The sequence below is a fragment of the Amblyraja radiata genome, chromosome 18 (genome assembly GCF_010909765.2).
Source record: "Amblyraja radiata isolate CabotCenter1 chromosome 18, sAmbRad1.1.pri, whole genome shotgun sequence".
Taxonomy (NCBI): domain Eukaryota; kingdom Metazoa; phylum Chordata; class Chondrichthyes; order Rajiformes; family Rajidae; genus Amblyraja; species Amblyraja radiata.
Genome location: NC_045973.1, coordinates 49,453,253 through 49,470,631, shown reverse-complemented (window position 1 = coordinate 49,470,631; position 17,379 = coordinate 49,453,253). Strand labels below are relative to the sequence as shown.

General features: G+C 46.8%; 1 protein-coding gene across 1 annotated transcript in view; it reads left to right on the top strand.

The window, feature by feature from the left end:
* Positions 1–16,196, top strand: part of LOC116983531 (scavenger receptor cysteine-rich type 1 protein M130-like) — a 26,264-nt gene extending 10,068 nt beyond the window's left edge. The window contains exon 9 of the mRNA XM_033037339.1: positions 16,048–16,196. Within this exon, the coding sequence (XP_032893230.1) occupies positions 16,048–16,196 (149 nt within the window). The remainder of the gene's footprint in view (positions 1–16,047) is intronic.
* The last annotated feature ends 1,183 nt before the right edge of the window (positions 16,197–17,379 follow it).

Sequence of the window (17,379 nt, the reverse complement as noted above, 5' to 3'; positions counted from 1 at the left end):
AAGAAGAAGAAGAAGAAGAAGAAGAAGAAGAAGAAGAAGAAGAAGAAGAAGAAGAAGAAGAAGAAGAAGAAGAAGAAGAATTATTTAAATATCAATTTCTTTCTTTACTTCTGTCTCTCTAGATGTGAACAATTAGTTTATCCGCAGGGGAGGGTGTGACAAGAGAGGAGGGAAGAGGAGAGGGGAGGAGAAGAGAAGATGAGAGGGAAAGGGCAGAGGGGAGGAGAGAAGAGGAGAGAAGAGAGGAAAGTAAAGGAGAGGAGGTAGAAAAACGGAGTGGAGGTGCGGGAGGAGAGAAAAGGATAGGGAGGAGTGGGGGAACGAGAGGAGCAGAGAGGAGAGGAGGGGAGGGGGGAGGAGGGGAGAGGAGAGGCAAGCGGAGGAGAGGAGAAGAGAGGAGAGGAGAGAGGAGGGGAGATGGGAGGGAGGGGAGAGAGGGAAGAGGAGAGGGGAATGGATGGGAAAAGATGAGAAGGGAGGATGGGGAAAAGGAGGTAAGTAAAGGAGAGGAGAAGTAAGGATTGGTAGGGGGGAGGGGAGGAGAGGAGATGGGCGGGGATGAGAGGGGAGGAATTACAAAAGAGGAGTAGCAAGAACCGGAGAGGGGCAAGAGGAAAGGAGAGAAGAGGGAAGCAGAGGATGAAAGAGGAGATGGGGGAGGTGAGGAAAGGGGAAAGGAGGGGAGAGGAGATGAGAGGCGGGAGAAAAAAGTAGGGGAGATGGGAGGGGACAGAGAAGGAGATGAGGAAAGGGGAGGAGGAGGGAGGGGAGGATAGGAGAGCACAGGAGAGGCAAAGAGAGGAGATTAGAGGGAAGCAGAGGAGGGGAGAAGAGAGGGGAGGTTGGGAGAGGAGGGCAGAGGAGAGCAGGAAGGGAAGGTGAGGAGAGAGGAGAATGGGAGGAGGGAAATGGGAGGGGAGGGGAGGATATGATAGTAGAGGTGAGGTGAGATGAGAGGAGTGGAGAGGAGCATTGGAATGAGGAGAGGAGAGGGTAAGAGAGAGGAGAGGAGGAACGAGGAGATGAGAGGGGAGGATAAGATGGAGTATAGAAGCTGGGATGCTGAGTATAGAAGCAGATTCAAACAAGACGACAGATGGCACAATAGGCTAAGTGCTCGGCTGGCAACCGGAAGGTAGCTGGTTCGAATCCCGCTTGGAGTGCATACTGTCGTTGTGTCCTTGGGCAAGACACTTCACCCACCTTTGCCTGTGTGTGTCCTTGGGCAAGACACTTCACCCACCTTTGCCTGTCTGTATGGAAGTAATTGTGTGAAGCACTTTGGGGTCAATGCAAGTTGACTAAAAATGTGCTATATAAATAAAGACATTATTATTATTATTATTATTATGTAATGTTAAAATTGTACAAGACATTGGTGAGACCAAATCTGGAGTATGGTGTACAATTTTGGTCGCCCAATTATAGGAAGGATGTCAACAAAATAGAGGGAGTACAGAGGAGATTTACTAGAATGTTGCCTGGGTTTCAACAACTAAGTTACAAATAAAGGTTGAATAAGTTAGGTCTTTATTCTCTGGAGTGCAGAAGGTTAAGGGGGGACATGATAGAGGTCTTTAAAATGATGAGAGGGATAGACAGAGTTGATGTGGATCAGCTTTTCCCTTTGAGAAAAGGGAAGATTCAAACAAGAGGACATGACTTCAGAATTAAGGGACAGAAGTTTAGGGGTAACATGAGGGGGAACTTCTTTACTCAGAGAGTGGTAGCGGTGTGGAATGAGCTTCCAGTGGAAGTGGTGGAGGCAGGTTCGTTGGTAGCATTTAAAAATAAACTGGATAGGCATATGGATGAGAAGGGAATGGAGGGTTATGGTATTAGTGCAGGCAGGTGGGACTAAGGGGAAAAAGTTGTTCGGCACGGACTTGTAGGGCCGAGATGGCCTGTTTCCGTGCTGTAATTGTTATATGGTTATTTGATAAGGTCCCACATAGGAGATTAGTGGGCAAAATTAGGGCACATGGTATTGGGGGTAGAGTGCTGACATGGATAGAGAAGTGGTTGGCAGACAGGAAGCAAAGAGTGGGGATTAACGGGTCCCTTTCAGAATGGCAAGTAGTGATTAGTGGAGTACAAAAAGGCTCGGTGCTGGGACCGCAGCTATTTATAATATACATCAATGATTTGGATGAAGGGATTCAAAGTAACATTAGCAAATTTGCAGATGACACAAAGCTGGGTGGCAGTGTGAACTATGAGGAGGATGCTCTGAGAATGCAGGGTGACTTGGACAGGTTGGGGGAGTGGGCAGATGCATGGCAGATGAAGTTTAATGTGGATAAATGTGAGGTTATCCACTTTGGTGGCAAAAACAGGAAGGCAGATTACAATCTAAATGGCGTCAAGTTGGGAAAAGGGGAAGTACAACGGGATCTGGGGGTCCTTGTACATCAGTCTATGAAAGTAAGCATGCAGGTACAGCAGGTAGTGAAGAAATCGAATCGCATGTTGTCCTTTATAACAAGAGGAATCGAATATAGGAGCAAATCGGTCCTTCTGCAGTTGTACATAGCCCTAGTGAGACCACACTTGTGTATTGTGTGCAGTTTTGGTCCCCTAATTTAAGGAAGGACATTCTTGCTATTGAGGGAGTGCAGCGTAGGTTTACGAGGTTAATTCCTGGGATGGCGGGACTATCATATGCTGAGAGAATGGAGCAGCTGGGCTTGTACATTCTGGAGTTTAGAAGGATGAGAGGGTATCTCATTGAAAAATATATAATTGTTAAGGGCTTGGACACACTAGAGGCATAAAACATGTGCCCGATGTTAGGGGAATCCAGATCCAGGGGCCACAGTTTAAGAATAAGGAGTAAGCCATTTAGAACGGAGATGAGGAATTACTTTTTCTCACAGAGAGTGGTGAGTCTGTGGAATTCTCTGCCTCAGAGGACGGTGGAGGCAGGTTCTCTGGATGCTTTAAAGAGAGAGCTAGATAGGGCTCTTAAAAATAGCGGAGTCAGGGGATATGGGGAGAAGGCAGGAACGGGGTACTGATTGTGAATGATCTGCCATGATCACATTGAATGGCTCGAAGGGCCAAATGGCCTACTCCTACACCTATTGTCTTTTGTCTATTGTCTATTGCTGGAGGAACTCAGCGGGCTGGGCCAGGGCGGCCTCTGTGGAGGGAATGGATTAGGAGTTGTTTTGGGACAGGGTTCTTCTTCAATAGGAAGGAACTGCAGATCAGGCATTATATTCTTCCAATTTAAATCGTAATTCAGATTTTTGTTGTTTTCCTATTTGTCCATTTTTTGTTGCCTGATTGTTTGGCGGCCAATCAACTGCTGTTTCCAAGGGAGTTACATCCAATCACCGACCAGCTTCCTTGAAAATTCCCGCCCAATCAATAAATCAGTTTTCCCCCGTCCAATCAGCTGCTGTCTCCAAGGGCATTGTGTCCAATCACATAATGCGCTGGTCATTCCGTGGCCAATCAGACAGTCTCCCGGGGGAATGATCTGGATGATGGTGTGGTAAATTGGATTGGTAAGTATGCAGATGATACTAAGATAGGTGGGGTTGTGGATAATGAAGTAGATTTTCAAAGTCTACAGAGAGATTTATGCCAGTTGGAAGAGTGGGCTGAAAGATGGCAGATGGAGTTTAATGCTGATAAGTGTGAGGTGCTACATCTTGGCAGGACAAATCAAAATAGGACGTACATGGTAAATGGTGGGGAATTGAAGAATGCAGGTGAACAGAGGGATCTGGGAATAACTGTGCACAGTTCCCTGAAAGTGGAATCTCATGTAGATAGGGTGGTAAAGAAAGCTTTTGGTGTGCTGGCCTTTATAAATCAGAGCAATGAGTATAGAAGTTGGGATGTTATGCTAAAATTGTACAAGGCATTGGTGAGGCCAATTCTGAAGTATGGTGTACAATTTTGGTCGCCGAATTATAGGAAGGATGTCAACAAACTAGAGAGAGTACAGAGGAGATTTACTAGAATGTTGCCTGGGTTTCAGCAACTAAGTTACAGAGAAAGGTTGAACAAGTTAGGGCTTTATTCTTTGGAGCGCAGAAGGTTAAGGGGGGACTTGATAGAGGTCTTTAAAATGATGAGAGGGATAGACAGAGTTGACGTGAATAAGCTTTTCCCACTGAGAGTAGGGAAGATTCAAACAAGGGGACATGACTTGAGAATTAAGGGACAGAAGTTTAGGGGTAACATGAGGGGGAACTTCTTTACTCAGAGAGTGGTGGCTGAGTGGAATGAGTTATATGGACGGAAAAGGAATGGAGGGTAGGTATATGGGACTAGGGGAGAATACGTGTTCGGCACGGACTAGAAGGGTCGAGATGGCCTGTTTCTGTGCTGTAATTGTTATATGGTTATATGGTAGCGGGGGGGGTCATTTAGCAAACTCAAGCTGATTAACAATTATTTAAGGTCTACAATGTCTCAGAAACATCTTGTGGATTTGGCTAAGTTTGGATCAAACATTGCCAGAACAATAAATTTTCATGCTGTGATTTGAAATTTTTCACAAATAAAGTGCAGGAAAGCTCTTTATTTAAAGCAAATACTAAGCCTATCTACCTTGTTTTACTTTTTACTTATAATTATGTCTTCTGATGATCTAATCTGCACTGAAATATAAAAGGATGTTTCAACGTGAATTCTTTCTCCTTATCTGTATTGTAGCACAAACAAAGATGTTCAAAACAAAGTAGGCAGTTGTTCAAAACAAACGTGCTTTCTTCTCTCTGATCCTTTTATTTTATTTATATTTTATTTATATTTATCATGGAGGGAGTTGGGGTGGAAGATTGCAACCTTCACGTGGTCCGCCCTGTTTTGACCCGGCATCAACCCAGCGTGCACAATCAAATAAGATCAAATACAACAAGTTGTCCAACAACTTTAGGCTGTGCACGCCATAGCAAATGGAGGGAGTATAGGAGCATAAAGCCTCAAATGCAGAAAATCAACAGAGCGCTTCATTCCACCCCTCTCTCATCTTCCATACCCCTTTTTGCCTTACAGGCTACAGCTCATGGCATAAAACCAGGATGACTAATGGAGAAGGGAAGGGGGCCCGAAATAAACTTTGTACCCACTGATAAAATTCCTCTCAGAGGCCCTGGTAACATTTCAGGTAGCGTTCTTTATAAAGATTTTTTTAGCTGTATGAAGTCATTTATTGCATGAAATATTTATCTTTTGGGGGTTATTTTACTGGTTGTGTGTTGGACAAATTCTAAGCTTCTGTTATATAAACTACCACCAGAAAGCTTGGGAATCACTTTCAATTTATTGAAAATGCAGGAGCCCCCTGAACCCCCACTGGGGGGCCTAATCGGCCTCCTGGACACTGGCCAATACTTCCTACTTCTTTTCTGGAAGTGAATATCATGCCTGTAGGAGTTGTTTCGGGCCAGGGCTCTTCTTCAATAGGAAGGAACTGCAGATGCAGTTGTCTTTGCAAAACGCCAATGATTCCGGGAATGCCGAGGTGAGGGAGAGAGGGAGAGAGAGAACGAGAGATAGAGAGATTCCAGCCTCTTAATCCCAAGCAACGTTAACTAAAATAATCATCAAGATCTTGAAATTTAAAATACTAATAGATTTAATCTGCTTTAATTTTTAAAGGTACAGTATGACTTTTTGTATCCTTGCATTTTTTAAGCAGCAAGATCTTAAGTCAATTTTACCGGGTTATTAGTTTTCCATTGGCGAGTTGAATGTTAATGAAACAGCAAGTCGGGCCGATCTCGGTTGTTCTCAACGGTGGAGTTGCTGTCTTACAGCACCAGAGACCTGGGTTCCATCCTGACTAGGTTCGCTGCTGCTGGAGTAACTCAGCGGGACAGGCAGCGACTCTGGAGAGAAGGAATGGGGGACGTTTCAGGTTGAGACCCTTCTTCAGACTGAACTGAACTCTCATCGGTGAGAGTACTTGTGACTGTCTGAAGAAGGGTCTTGACCCAAAACGTCACCCATTCCTTCTCTCCAGAGTCGCTGCCTGTCCCACTGAGTTACTGCAGCTGTGTCTATCTTCAATTTCAGAGTTAAATAAAAAGTGCTGGAGGAACTCAGCGGGCTAGGTGGCATCTGTGGAGGGAATGGATTAGGGGTTGCTTCGGGCCGGGTTCTTCTTCAGTAGGAAGGAACTGCAGAACAGGCATGATATTCTTTCGATTTAAATCGCTATTTCGATTTTTTTTTGCTTTCCTATATGTGAATTTTTTGTTGCCCGATCATTTGGCGGCCAATCAACCGCTATCTCTGGCGTTGGGGTTTAGCGGTTGGGGTTTAGCGGCTGGCGTTGGGGTTTAGCGGCTGGCGTTGGGGTTTAGCGGCTGGCGTTGGGGTTTAGCGGTTGGGGTTTAGCGGCTGGCATTGGGGTTTAGCGGCTGGCGTTGGGGTTTAGCGGCTGGCGTTGGGGTTTTGCGGCTGGCGTTGGGGTTTAGCGGCTGGAGTTGGGGTTTAGCGGCTGGCGTTGGGGTTTAGCGGCTGGCGTTGGGGTTTAGCGGCTGATGTTGGGGTTTTGCGGCTGGCGTTGGGGTTTAGCGGCTGGCGTTGAGGTTTAGCGGCTGGTGTTGGGGTTTAGCGGCTGGCGTTGGAGATAAGGTTCATTTCTTAAAACAGACATCTCACAATAAGTTAGGTAAACCAACTCGTGCTTTACTGATCATCAGCCGGCGAGAGTGACATGGATACAGAGTCAAGTATGCAACAGACACTTAACGCTCCCTGAGCTAACACTCTAATGAATGAAGACATACAGCATATTTTATAGTATTTTGGAAACGTAGTCATATGTTTGTACAAAGTTGAAGCAATGACATTGAACACAAATTTATCACAGGCGGCTGTACCCATTCAAATTATACTTGTCACTAATACAATACCGTTTATTGTCATTTGAGCCTCAGTGAGGCTCAAACGAAATTCTGTTTCCACAGCCATACAAACAAAGACAATTTCCTACAGACATACACACAATTTAATTCACACAAACATCCATCACAGTGAACCCACTGTGATGGAAGGCAAAGTATTTTCTCTCCCCTGTTCTCCATGACTCTCCCGATGTCCAAGCCCCAGGTGGGCGATGATAAGTCCCACGGCCATTTTAGGCCGTGCCGGGCGATTTACGGCCCTGCTCCCGGTCTAAAAGTCACTGTGTTGGAGCCCCCGGCGGGCGCTGTAATGTCCCACGGCCATGAAGCCGTGCCAGGTGATGTACGTCCCTGCTCCGGGTCGTTCCAGCCCCGCGACACGGGCTGGAGAAGTCGCGTTGCGGGAGCTCCGGGAAGCGGTCTCTCCCCCCGGACCCGCGAGCTCCCGATGTCCCAGTTCACCGGACCTGCGGCTGCATTGCTGGAGCCTCCGAGCCCCAGGAGTCGAGTCGCAGCAGCGAGTCACCACCGTTCCCCACGCACCGAGGCCGGCCAGCCCCACGATGGTGATAAGACCGCAGCTCCGCAGCTCCGCAGTCTCCCGAGCCCCCGGGTCGTTCAGGCTGGAGGCCGCTCCACGGTGCTAGGCCCCAACGACAACGGAGACCCGACAGGGAAAAAGTCGGGTTACCCGGACAGGGAAGAGATTTTAAACGGTTCCCCCCCTCCCCCCCGCCCCCCACATATACACATTTAAAACCAGTATTAAAAAAACACCAACACTACATTTAACTAGACACAAAAAGACAGACAGGCTGTAGGGGCCGCTGCAACGGGTGAGTCGCGCCACCAATACAATACTTGTCATCTTGTGGTTATATCGATCACAAACTGTTGATCACAAACTTCGAAACAACAGGAACTTAGTCAAAAGCCCAACATTTGCAATTCCGTCTTAACAATATAATCATCAATATCAGTAACAGCCAGAAGATTTCTGTTTACAGAAACTAACAAGTCCGCAGGAAACACATCCTCTCCCACCATTGTCAATGGTCTTTTGCTTGGGCATAACAGGAAGCATAATCAGGGCAGCTTGAATGTTTCACGGCTGGCGTTGGGGCTTAGCGGCTAGCGTTCTGGTTTAGCAGCTGGCGTTCTGGTTTAGCGGCTGGTGTTGGGGTTTAGCGGTTGGTGTTGGGGTTTAGCGGCTGGAGTTGGGGTTTAGCGGCTGGCGGTGGGGTTAAGGTTCATTTCTTAAAACAGACAACTCATGATAGGTTAGGTAAACCAACTTAAGCTTTTCTGATCATTAGTCGGCGAGAGTGTCAGGGATACCGAGTCAGGTATGCAACAGACACTTACCTCTCCCTGAGCTACCACTCTAATGAATGAAGACATACAGCATATTTCACTTCGGAGTCACGTGAGTGACTACGTGAAGAAGGGCCGTCCATCTGCGTGCGCGTCATTACATCTGAACGCAATGCGCGACGGACTGGCAGAGGCACTGTGTCCTCCCAGCCCGTCCAGGTGGGCAGGTAAGGAAAGTTGAATTACTTACCTGCGTTCTTTCGGGCTTGAAACTCTTTGTAGTTTCAGGGCCCAGATGTCGAGGAGACGGTCCGCGGGGAAGTCGGCTGCCGAAGACCGCAGCATTCCCAGTAGCGGGCGACGGTGTTTCCCGACATTTAGCGCCGGCAGCAGAACCGGCAGGAGACTTCATGCAGGAGGGAGCTCCGTAGGTGGTCCTGCAGTACGGGATAATCCACCCGCAAGTCAAAAAACCCGTTGACTCAGAAGAGTCCGGGGGGGGAAAGGGATACCCTCCCTCAACGGAGAGCGTCTGAGGACGACTCTCCCACATAGGAGCAACTTTTTGTAGAAGTTGCTCCAACAATTACCTGCTCCAAAGGAGAGAACTGTGTCAGCCGGGACCTACAGCAGCAGGCAGTACCGGGAGCCTCGCATAATGGGGCAGCCCAATGTCTTCCCCATTGGAGGGGGAAGTACATATGGAAGAAACCACTCTGAATCAGAGTACAAAAGCAGGGGGGGGAACCTTCCCAGGGACAAGCAGAAGAAAGAAAGTAAGTAAGTAACTTTTACTTATATAGCACTATTTATGTTAACTTGCATTGACAACAAAGTGCTTTACATAAAATAAATAATAAGCACAAAAGAAAAGAAATACTTCTGCAATCATCCAGGTTCCACTGGGTGCTTCCCTGGATAGAGATCTAGCAAATGTCTCCTGCTCTGAGGAGAGGAGCATTCACGGTCAGTTTCAGTCTGACCCAAAGCAAGAATCCCATTTAGGACCGCTGGAGGGGCCATGTCAGCGCAGGCATCCTCAGGGGCCTGCGGCAGCACCTGTTTTCAGGGCTACCTACAAATCTCACTCTCAATGGAGGGGAGTGTGAGTGATCAGTAGGTAACTGATCTCAAATTACAACACTATACAATACCATTTATTTGTCATTTGAACCTCACATGACGTTCAAACGAAATTTGGTTTCGAGATCAGTAGGTAACTGATCTTGAATTAAAGTATGAACATACTGAAGCACATGCATATGGCCTCAAGAGACAGCAGTTGGCAGAATATCCGCACAAATGCCGGCAGGGGAACAGCGCTATCAGGGTGACTTTGGAGAAACCAGCCGCCGAATCCTCTCTTCAGGTAAGACCAGAAGAAGGAAGCAAAAGCTGTCGGACCAATCAAGGTACCAACGACAAGCAAACTTCATCAGTAGGCGACAACACACCCCACACCTCCATAGGGGGTAAGCGGTTCACTGAAGCCGGTGGTAGCTTGAAAGCTGGGCACGGAAATATGATCAGAGTCGCCTTTCAAGGCAGACTCAGAATTATGGCCAGAATTGTCCTGCAAGGCAGGCTCAGTATGATGAGGTTTTCGGACCAAGACCCAAGCAGAGGTCAGGAGAAACATGGAATCCACACTTCCTATCAGTCCTACTCCCAATCAATGAGAGAAAAGGAACCCGCATCAGGGGCCTTTGGGCTTACCACAAGACCACCGGTAGCCATGGAGGTAGGTGGGTCTGGGTTTACTGAAACAAGGGATTGTGGGCCAGTTACATGTTGGTAATTTTACTCTTGTGTTTTTGTTCAAAATGACAATAATATGAATTTCAGATCTGGTTTTAAAAAACAGATAACAACATGTGATTATTTTTTACTGCACAACATACATAGGTTCCAAGCAGACTTGGAACTCGGACCGGAGTTGTCTTCAAGGCGGGCCCAGTATTTTGGGCAGGATTGCCTTCCAGGACAGGTGACAGATGGAGGATGTCACTTCATTCAGGTTTAACTCATTTGTGCAGTACAGACTTTCAGAAACAGCTATTTTTTGTCTAACTGCTGTTTTATAGGAGCTTCCTATAAAATGGTCACATGGCATGCATCGACCTCAAAGATGCATACTATTCGGTGTCTATTCACTAAGAACAGGAGATATTTGAAGTTTAACTGGATGGCATGGCTGCCAAATGGGTTATCATCAGCTTCTACACTATTGACTAAACTACAGAAACCAATTCTGGGTCTCAAAACCACATAGTAATGGCATATTTGGAGGACATTTTCATTTTTGGAGTCACCAAGAATTGGCAGAAGCATCAGTCAAAGCAAACCAAAACCCTGTTTGAAAGAATTGGTCACCTCATCATCCAGTTAAATCAAAATTGACACCTACAAGGGTAATTGATTACCTAGAATTTACTATCAAAAACAGTAAATATATTGGTGACTTTGCCTAGGGGCAAACGACTATATTAATCAAGCCTGCAATGACCTGATAGTCAAATACTAGTCATCTATCAGGCAAATAGCGAGTGTAATTGACAAATAGTAGCTGCATTCCCAGCAGTACATCACGGGCCTTTGCATTACCAGAATTTACAGCAAGCAAAGGAACGAACACTCAGATTATATGTCGGCCAAATTGGCAAACTATGGATTGCCAGCAGAGGCCATTGTTGAATAATTATGGTGGATAATGAATGGGAGACAGCTCAAGGGAAATTTTGCTCGAAAGCCATCGAGGGTTCTTCAGACCTATACAAGCGGCTAAGGATGGGGAGACACCAACACAGTCTAGAGCTGTGGGAGCAGATGGAATGAGCAGGAGTCTGTAATTCCCCAACACATGGAATTAATTACCCAGAATTGTTGGGGGCACAATATGGACTCAAGGTTCTCTGTAGCGATATGCAACCGGTGCTTGTTCAAATTCAGATTGATAACACCACTGCGGTGGCATATATCCATTAACAAAGGTGGTGTAAAATCTGTATCTTACGACAGATTGTCGAACCTCATTCGGCACTGGTGTATCAAGAGGAATGTTTGGGAAATCTAGGAGGTAGATATAACACGGTGACAGATGCTGGATCATGAATGTTTAATAACAACACAGAATGGATGTTGAATCAGACAGTATTTAACAAAATAACTACACGATTTGGCATACCAGATGTTGATCCGTTTGCATCTAGACTAAACCATTAGTTACCCAGATATGTGTCCTGCGAGCTGGATCCAGGAGCAAGGCAGTGGATGCTTTCTCCCTCAATTGGGGAGGAATGTTTATGTATGCTTTCCGCCAATTTGTCTCACAAACCGATGCAGGCATATTGGTAGTGCCAGATTGGCCTACTCAAGCCTGGTCCCCAAAAATTTTGGGAATTATAGTCCAGCCAGTTATGGCTGTACCCAAGAGCAGGGACCTCCTAGTGAACCCAGTTACAGGGAGCAATCATCCACTACATAAACATATAACTTGTTGGTCTGCAGATTCTGAGGAGGCCATTTCAAGGCATAGGACTGTCTTGGAGTTCCTATCAACTCTGTACTATAACTATAAACAAAGTTATAGTGCAATCTATAGTGCCAGAGGCGCACTCTCCTCCTATCTGATGCCAGAAGCAGGGCACGGTTCGATAGGAACGCACCCCTTTACAACAAAATTCATGGAATTTAAGACCTCCAAGGCCAAGGTACACGGACACATGGGATGTGAGCGTGGTACTAACTGGACGCCTGGATTCGTAACCAGCGTAAAATCACAGAGCTTTGAAATCTTCACGTAGTCACTCGCGTGACTCCGAAGTAAAATAGTAAGATTAAACCAGAACTTACCAGTTTGAAGTTTGATCTTGATTTTATGAGGAGTTACGATGAGCAATTACGTGCCCACCGCTCCCACCCTCATACTATCAAGGTCATATGGAAGTTCTAGTTTCTTCACAATCTTACTATTCTCAGGTCTTCTTTTTATCTGTGATTTAACACCGCTGCTTTGAAGATTGACGCGCACGCAGACGGACGACCCTTCTTCACGTAATCGCTCATCGTAACTCCTCATAAAATCAAGATCAAACTTCAAACTGGTAAGTTCTCGTTTAATCGTACTATTTTATAGTATTTTGAGGGGGAGGAACTTGGAGGCAGGTAACACCATTTCTATTACATACACCGCACTCCTCCCCTTTCAAGTCAATTTCACCTGTACGGTATATGCTCTTTTCCTACATATCATTGTTTAATACACTGTTGCACAATGGTATTATTACTTAAACCAAATACGTTACCCCTTGCTTTATAAGTTATCATTTTCTGGTTCATGTATTTGCTTTGTTTTCCTCTTTGTAGGTGGGATCTGACCCATGGCTGCAAGTTTTCGTTTTCTAGCAGCTTCCAATGTTGTTCAATTTCCATCCTCTGCTTATTTATCTGCTCTTGTTGTTTAATGAGATTCTGCAATGCATGACCATTTGTCCATTGCTCAGTGAAGGAGTCTCCATGCTGGACTGTAGTGAAGTGTCCAAGTCGCAATCGGCCCTGCATACTTTTGTCTTGACCACCAAACCTCTCTTCTTTAGACTTTTCTATTAGCAGCTTTCTACTCATTGTCACACATTTATTTAACCGTTCTTTGTATCGTTTAAGCCTTTTCTGTTGTTCATCTATTTGTCTTCTTAAGTCACCTTTCTGGTTCTTCATCAAGAAGTAGGATCTATATTGGCTTTGAAATACAACAGTGGCTTTGATTTGGGCTCTGTTTAGTTTTCTTATTTTATAAGCAAGTTAAGGGCCTGTCCCACCAGCATGTGACTGCATGCAGCTAGCGTGACCTAAAGTGGTTGCTTGAGCCGTACGGCCTTGCGGGGCCGGTCTCACTTCGATCGCCGGCGGTGTATGGAGTTGTGCGGGGCTGGTTCTGACATCACGCGGGGCACCGAAAAACTGACACTGTCCAAAAACTCTGCGCGACAACGGCCTGTCGGCCCACAGCCGCCTTGAGGCCGTATGCAGCGCCTCGACGGGCGTACGCAGCGTGTCGATGCCGTACGCAGCATCTTAACGCCGTACGCAGCGTCTTGACGACGTATGCCTAGTGCGTGCCGTTGCACGATGACGTAACCACCCGACGCCGTGAGACATCCAAATTCAGTCGGCCCGCCTCCTGCCCAGCTGATTGGTGAGTATGATGTCGGGACCAGCCCCACACAACTCCAGGCGGCTCCGCGGTTGGAAGTGGGACTGGCCCCGCGAGGCCGTACGCCTCAAGCCACCACGTTTGGTCATGCAAGACGCATGCAATCGCATGCTGGTGGGACAGGCCCTTTAGTGAGACTGCACTACAACTGCTGTATCATTCAGTTTGAGGAAGTCTTTCCTATATCGTTTAAGCCTTTTGTATCGTTTCAGCCTTTCCTGTTGTGCCTCTATTTGTCTTCTTAAGTCTTTCCTATACCAACTCGTACGGAGTACTGACTGCACTTTGATAGTAGCTCTTTTGCTTAACCCACTGCCTAATCACCATACTCTTGTAGGCAGCCTTAATGGTAATAGTTGCATCCCTCATTGACTGATATTGCACAAACTGGGAATGCCCTATTTTGCATGCTTTGTACCATCTCTGGCCGAAATGACTGCTTGTCACATAGCTCTGTATCGTACCCTTAATCGGTAACCGCGGTTTGCAGCTTGCAGAGTGACTACAGCCGCCTCTTGCATCAAGACATGCTTTCTTGTAATGCACATCCTTATGAATGACTTAATATGGCGTGCTGCCTTGATTTTCTCAACCAATACTCTGGCTTTGATCCCGCGGTATAAGGCCAGAATACAAACCACTGCTTTTCTCAAACTATTATAATGTCTCACTTCGACATTTCTTATCTGGCAAGATCTGTATCGTTGTTGTACCGCAATGGCAGACCAGCGCAGTTTCTTAAAATACTGACGTGTGTATGCATCTGATAATAAGTCTGTATGACCTTGGCAGATTTGTGCATGCACCGCAATTACTTTCGAACAACCATTCCTCGGTATGCCGCTTACCTTCATGTAAGTCTTGCGGTCACCTTCCATTGGAAGGTGTGCCCTATAATGGATTTGTACTATTATAGCTGCCAATCTCATTGCCCTGTATTGACGGTATACTCTGTGCATTCAAAATGCTGCTTGTATTACCGTTGCTGCCTTCTGTTTTTTCCGGTTCTCCCTCCATACCTTCATACCCCTGAATGCAGCTTGAACAGCTAGACTTGCCCTCTGGATGGCAATGTACCTTTGCCTTTGACTTCTGTCATTTCGCATTTGACCTTTGTCCCTTTGCACTTGACCTTTGTCCCTTTGCACTTGACTTTTGTCATTTTGCCCTTGACCTTTGTCCTTTTGCACTTGACCTTTGTCCTTTTGCACTTTACCTTTGTCCCTTTGCACTCGACCTTTTTCAAGGGGTGGGATGTTAGGTATGTGATATAATTAGCATATATAATTAGTACATGTGATGTCTAGTGATGTCTGGTGCAAGTACGCATGTGCACGGGGAGACTCAAGGTGGCGTCCTGGAATAAAGAAGTTTGTTAGTTTACTCCCATGTCCGAGCTTTATTAAAGTCTGTTCTAAGCATCCAAATACACAACAACAGTCTTGCTTCTGAAAGCTCTCCATCTCCCCCACCTGATGGTAGAACATGGCTGCCGTTATCGTCGCGCGGGGCACGCAATGAGAAGGTGGCACTGACGGCCATTACTCCATCTGGGAGTGAGTCAAGTCACGCCCCCCCCCCCCCCTTCCTCCCTCCCTCCCGTTGCAAATCCAACATGCTGCCAGTCGCGCCTCTCGCAAGTCCTTTGATAAAAACCTTGTGACCCCCCTCTCCCTCTATCACCTCCAATATCCCTCTCTCTCTCCCTCCTCTCTCTCTCTCTCTCTCTCTCTCTCTCTCTCTCTCTCTCTCTCTCTCTCTCTCTCTCTCTCTCTCTCTCTCTCTCTTCCTCTCTACCACACCTCTCTCCACCTCTCTATCTCCCTCTCTCTCTCCACCACCTCTCCCTCTCTCACTCCACCTCCGTCCTCCCCTCCCTGCCCCCCTCCCTGTTCCCCCCTCCCTGTTCCCCCCTCCCACCCCTCCCTGTCCCCTCCTCTCCATTCCCTCCCTCTCCCCCCTCCTCCGGCTCTCCCCCTCCTCCCTCTACCCCCCTCTCTCTCCCCCTTCTCTCCCCCTCCCTCTCCCCCCTCCCTCACCCCCTCCCTATCCCCCCTCCCTCACCCCTTCCCTGCCTCCCTCCCCCTCTCCAACCCCCCTCCCTCTCCCCTTCCCTCTCCCCCACCCTCTCTTCCCCTCCCTCTCTCCCACCCCTCCCTCTCCCCCCCTCCCTCCCCCTCCCTCCCTCTCCCCCCTCTCCCCCTCCCTCTTCCCACCTTTCTCTCTCTGCCCTCACTATCTACCCCCCCCCCCTCTCTAGGCACGCCTGTGGATTGGGGGCTATGCGTCAGTAGATAGAGCGGTTATGGGGTAAAAGGAGTAAATTAATAATATTCATATATTAACAAGGGGGGTAGTTAGTGTGTGTGCGGGGGGTTAGTTAGTGTGTGTGTGGGGGTGGTTAATGTGTGTGACGCCCCATGCCGCCCCCCCCCCCCCCTCAACCGCACGTTGGGGGAACAGATCCAACGGGTCTGCACTTTGTCTAGTAAATTATAAATCTGTCCAAAATATATTCTCACAAATCAGGAGCCCAGAAAAGAAAGCACAAGAAAGAACGTGAGGAAAATGACCAAAGGGATCAACACACTCTCTTTCAATTTGGATTAAGTGCGGCTTCAAAAATATTTTTATTGAACTCGCCTATAGAATTGGAGCAAGAAGAAGCTGCTGGAAACCTCGTCCCCAAACAAGTATTAATTTGGGTCATCATGCACAGGATTTTGATGAAGGGGCAGATGCAGAAAATGAAAATGGACAACAGAAAGAAACAGACATACATGCGCATGTGGAAGTGAATTTGGAAGAGGAGATGAGTAATCATAATGTAGGCCCTGACATTGGATATATCACAACCGAGTTTCCAACTCAAAAGGAAAAAGAAAAGTATGTTCCGAATTGTCACATCCCTCTGCCTAAAACATTCCCAAAAGGCCCCTGCAAACAAGCTTTCCCAGAACGCATACTGAAATTTCAAAGCACCAATGGAGAGCTACATGTACGAGACTGACTTGCCTGGAGTCAACAGAAACAAGCATTGTATTGCTTTCCGTTGATTATTTTGGCACAAGACAGTCAAGACTAGCACTTCTGGGTCTAAGTCTGCATTGGGATCTGCTGACAGCTGGGATTCTAATGGGAAGTGGCGGAAACTTTCCTACAGGATCCCAAAACATGAAAAAGGTTCCCGGTCCCGGGTTCACCGCCTCACTCTAACCTTTCTGGTGAAGAGGGAGAGGGGTTGGCCTGTACGCATTCGGGCCGTATTAGTAGACCGCCTGACAGATATGGCGAGAATGTTTGAATTCTAAGTTGCATGTGTGTTTAACTATATTCGCTCTTTACTGGAAAGGATGTAGATTGGTTATTGCATGTGAACCAATCATAGTAGAAATAGCTTCACTAACCCCAGCTTACTGTATGATTCATACTAACACCCACTTCCTATACTGGTCGATCTTGGAAGCGGTAACGATGAACTAACAACTAACAACCTGCTGTACCGCTATACTATGTGTTAGTATACTATAGTATACTATACTATTAAAGATGATCTTGAACTCCAGATTCTACAGTTTAGTTATTTACAGACACAGAGAATGTTTCGTGGCTTGGCGAGAACTGGAAAGGCGTCTGCTGTCTGGGACGGAAGTTGACGCCTTCTTAGAAACATCAATCAAACTGAAGTTGGAAAATGGTACAATCTTTTAAAGCGCATCATCGATGTTGTAGAAACATGGAAACATAGAAAATAGGCGAAGGAGGAGGCCATTCGGCCCTTCGAGCCAGCACCGCCATTCATTGTGATCATGGCTGATTGTCTCCTATGAATAAACCGTGCCTGCCTTCTCCCCATTTCCCTTGACTCCACTAGCCCCTAGAGCTCTATCTAACTCTCTCTTAAATCTATCCAGTGACTTTGCCTCCACTGCCCTCTGTGGCAGGGAATTCCACAAATTCACAACACTCTGGGTGACAACG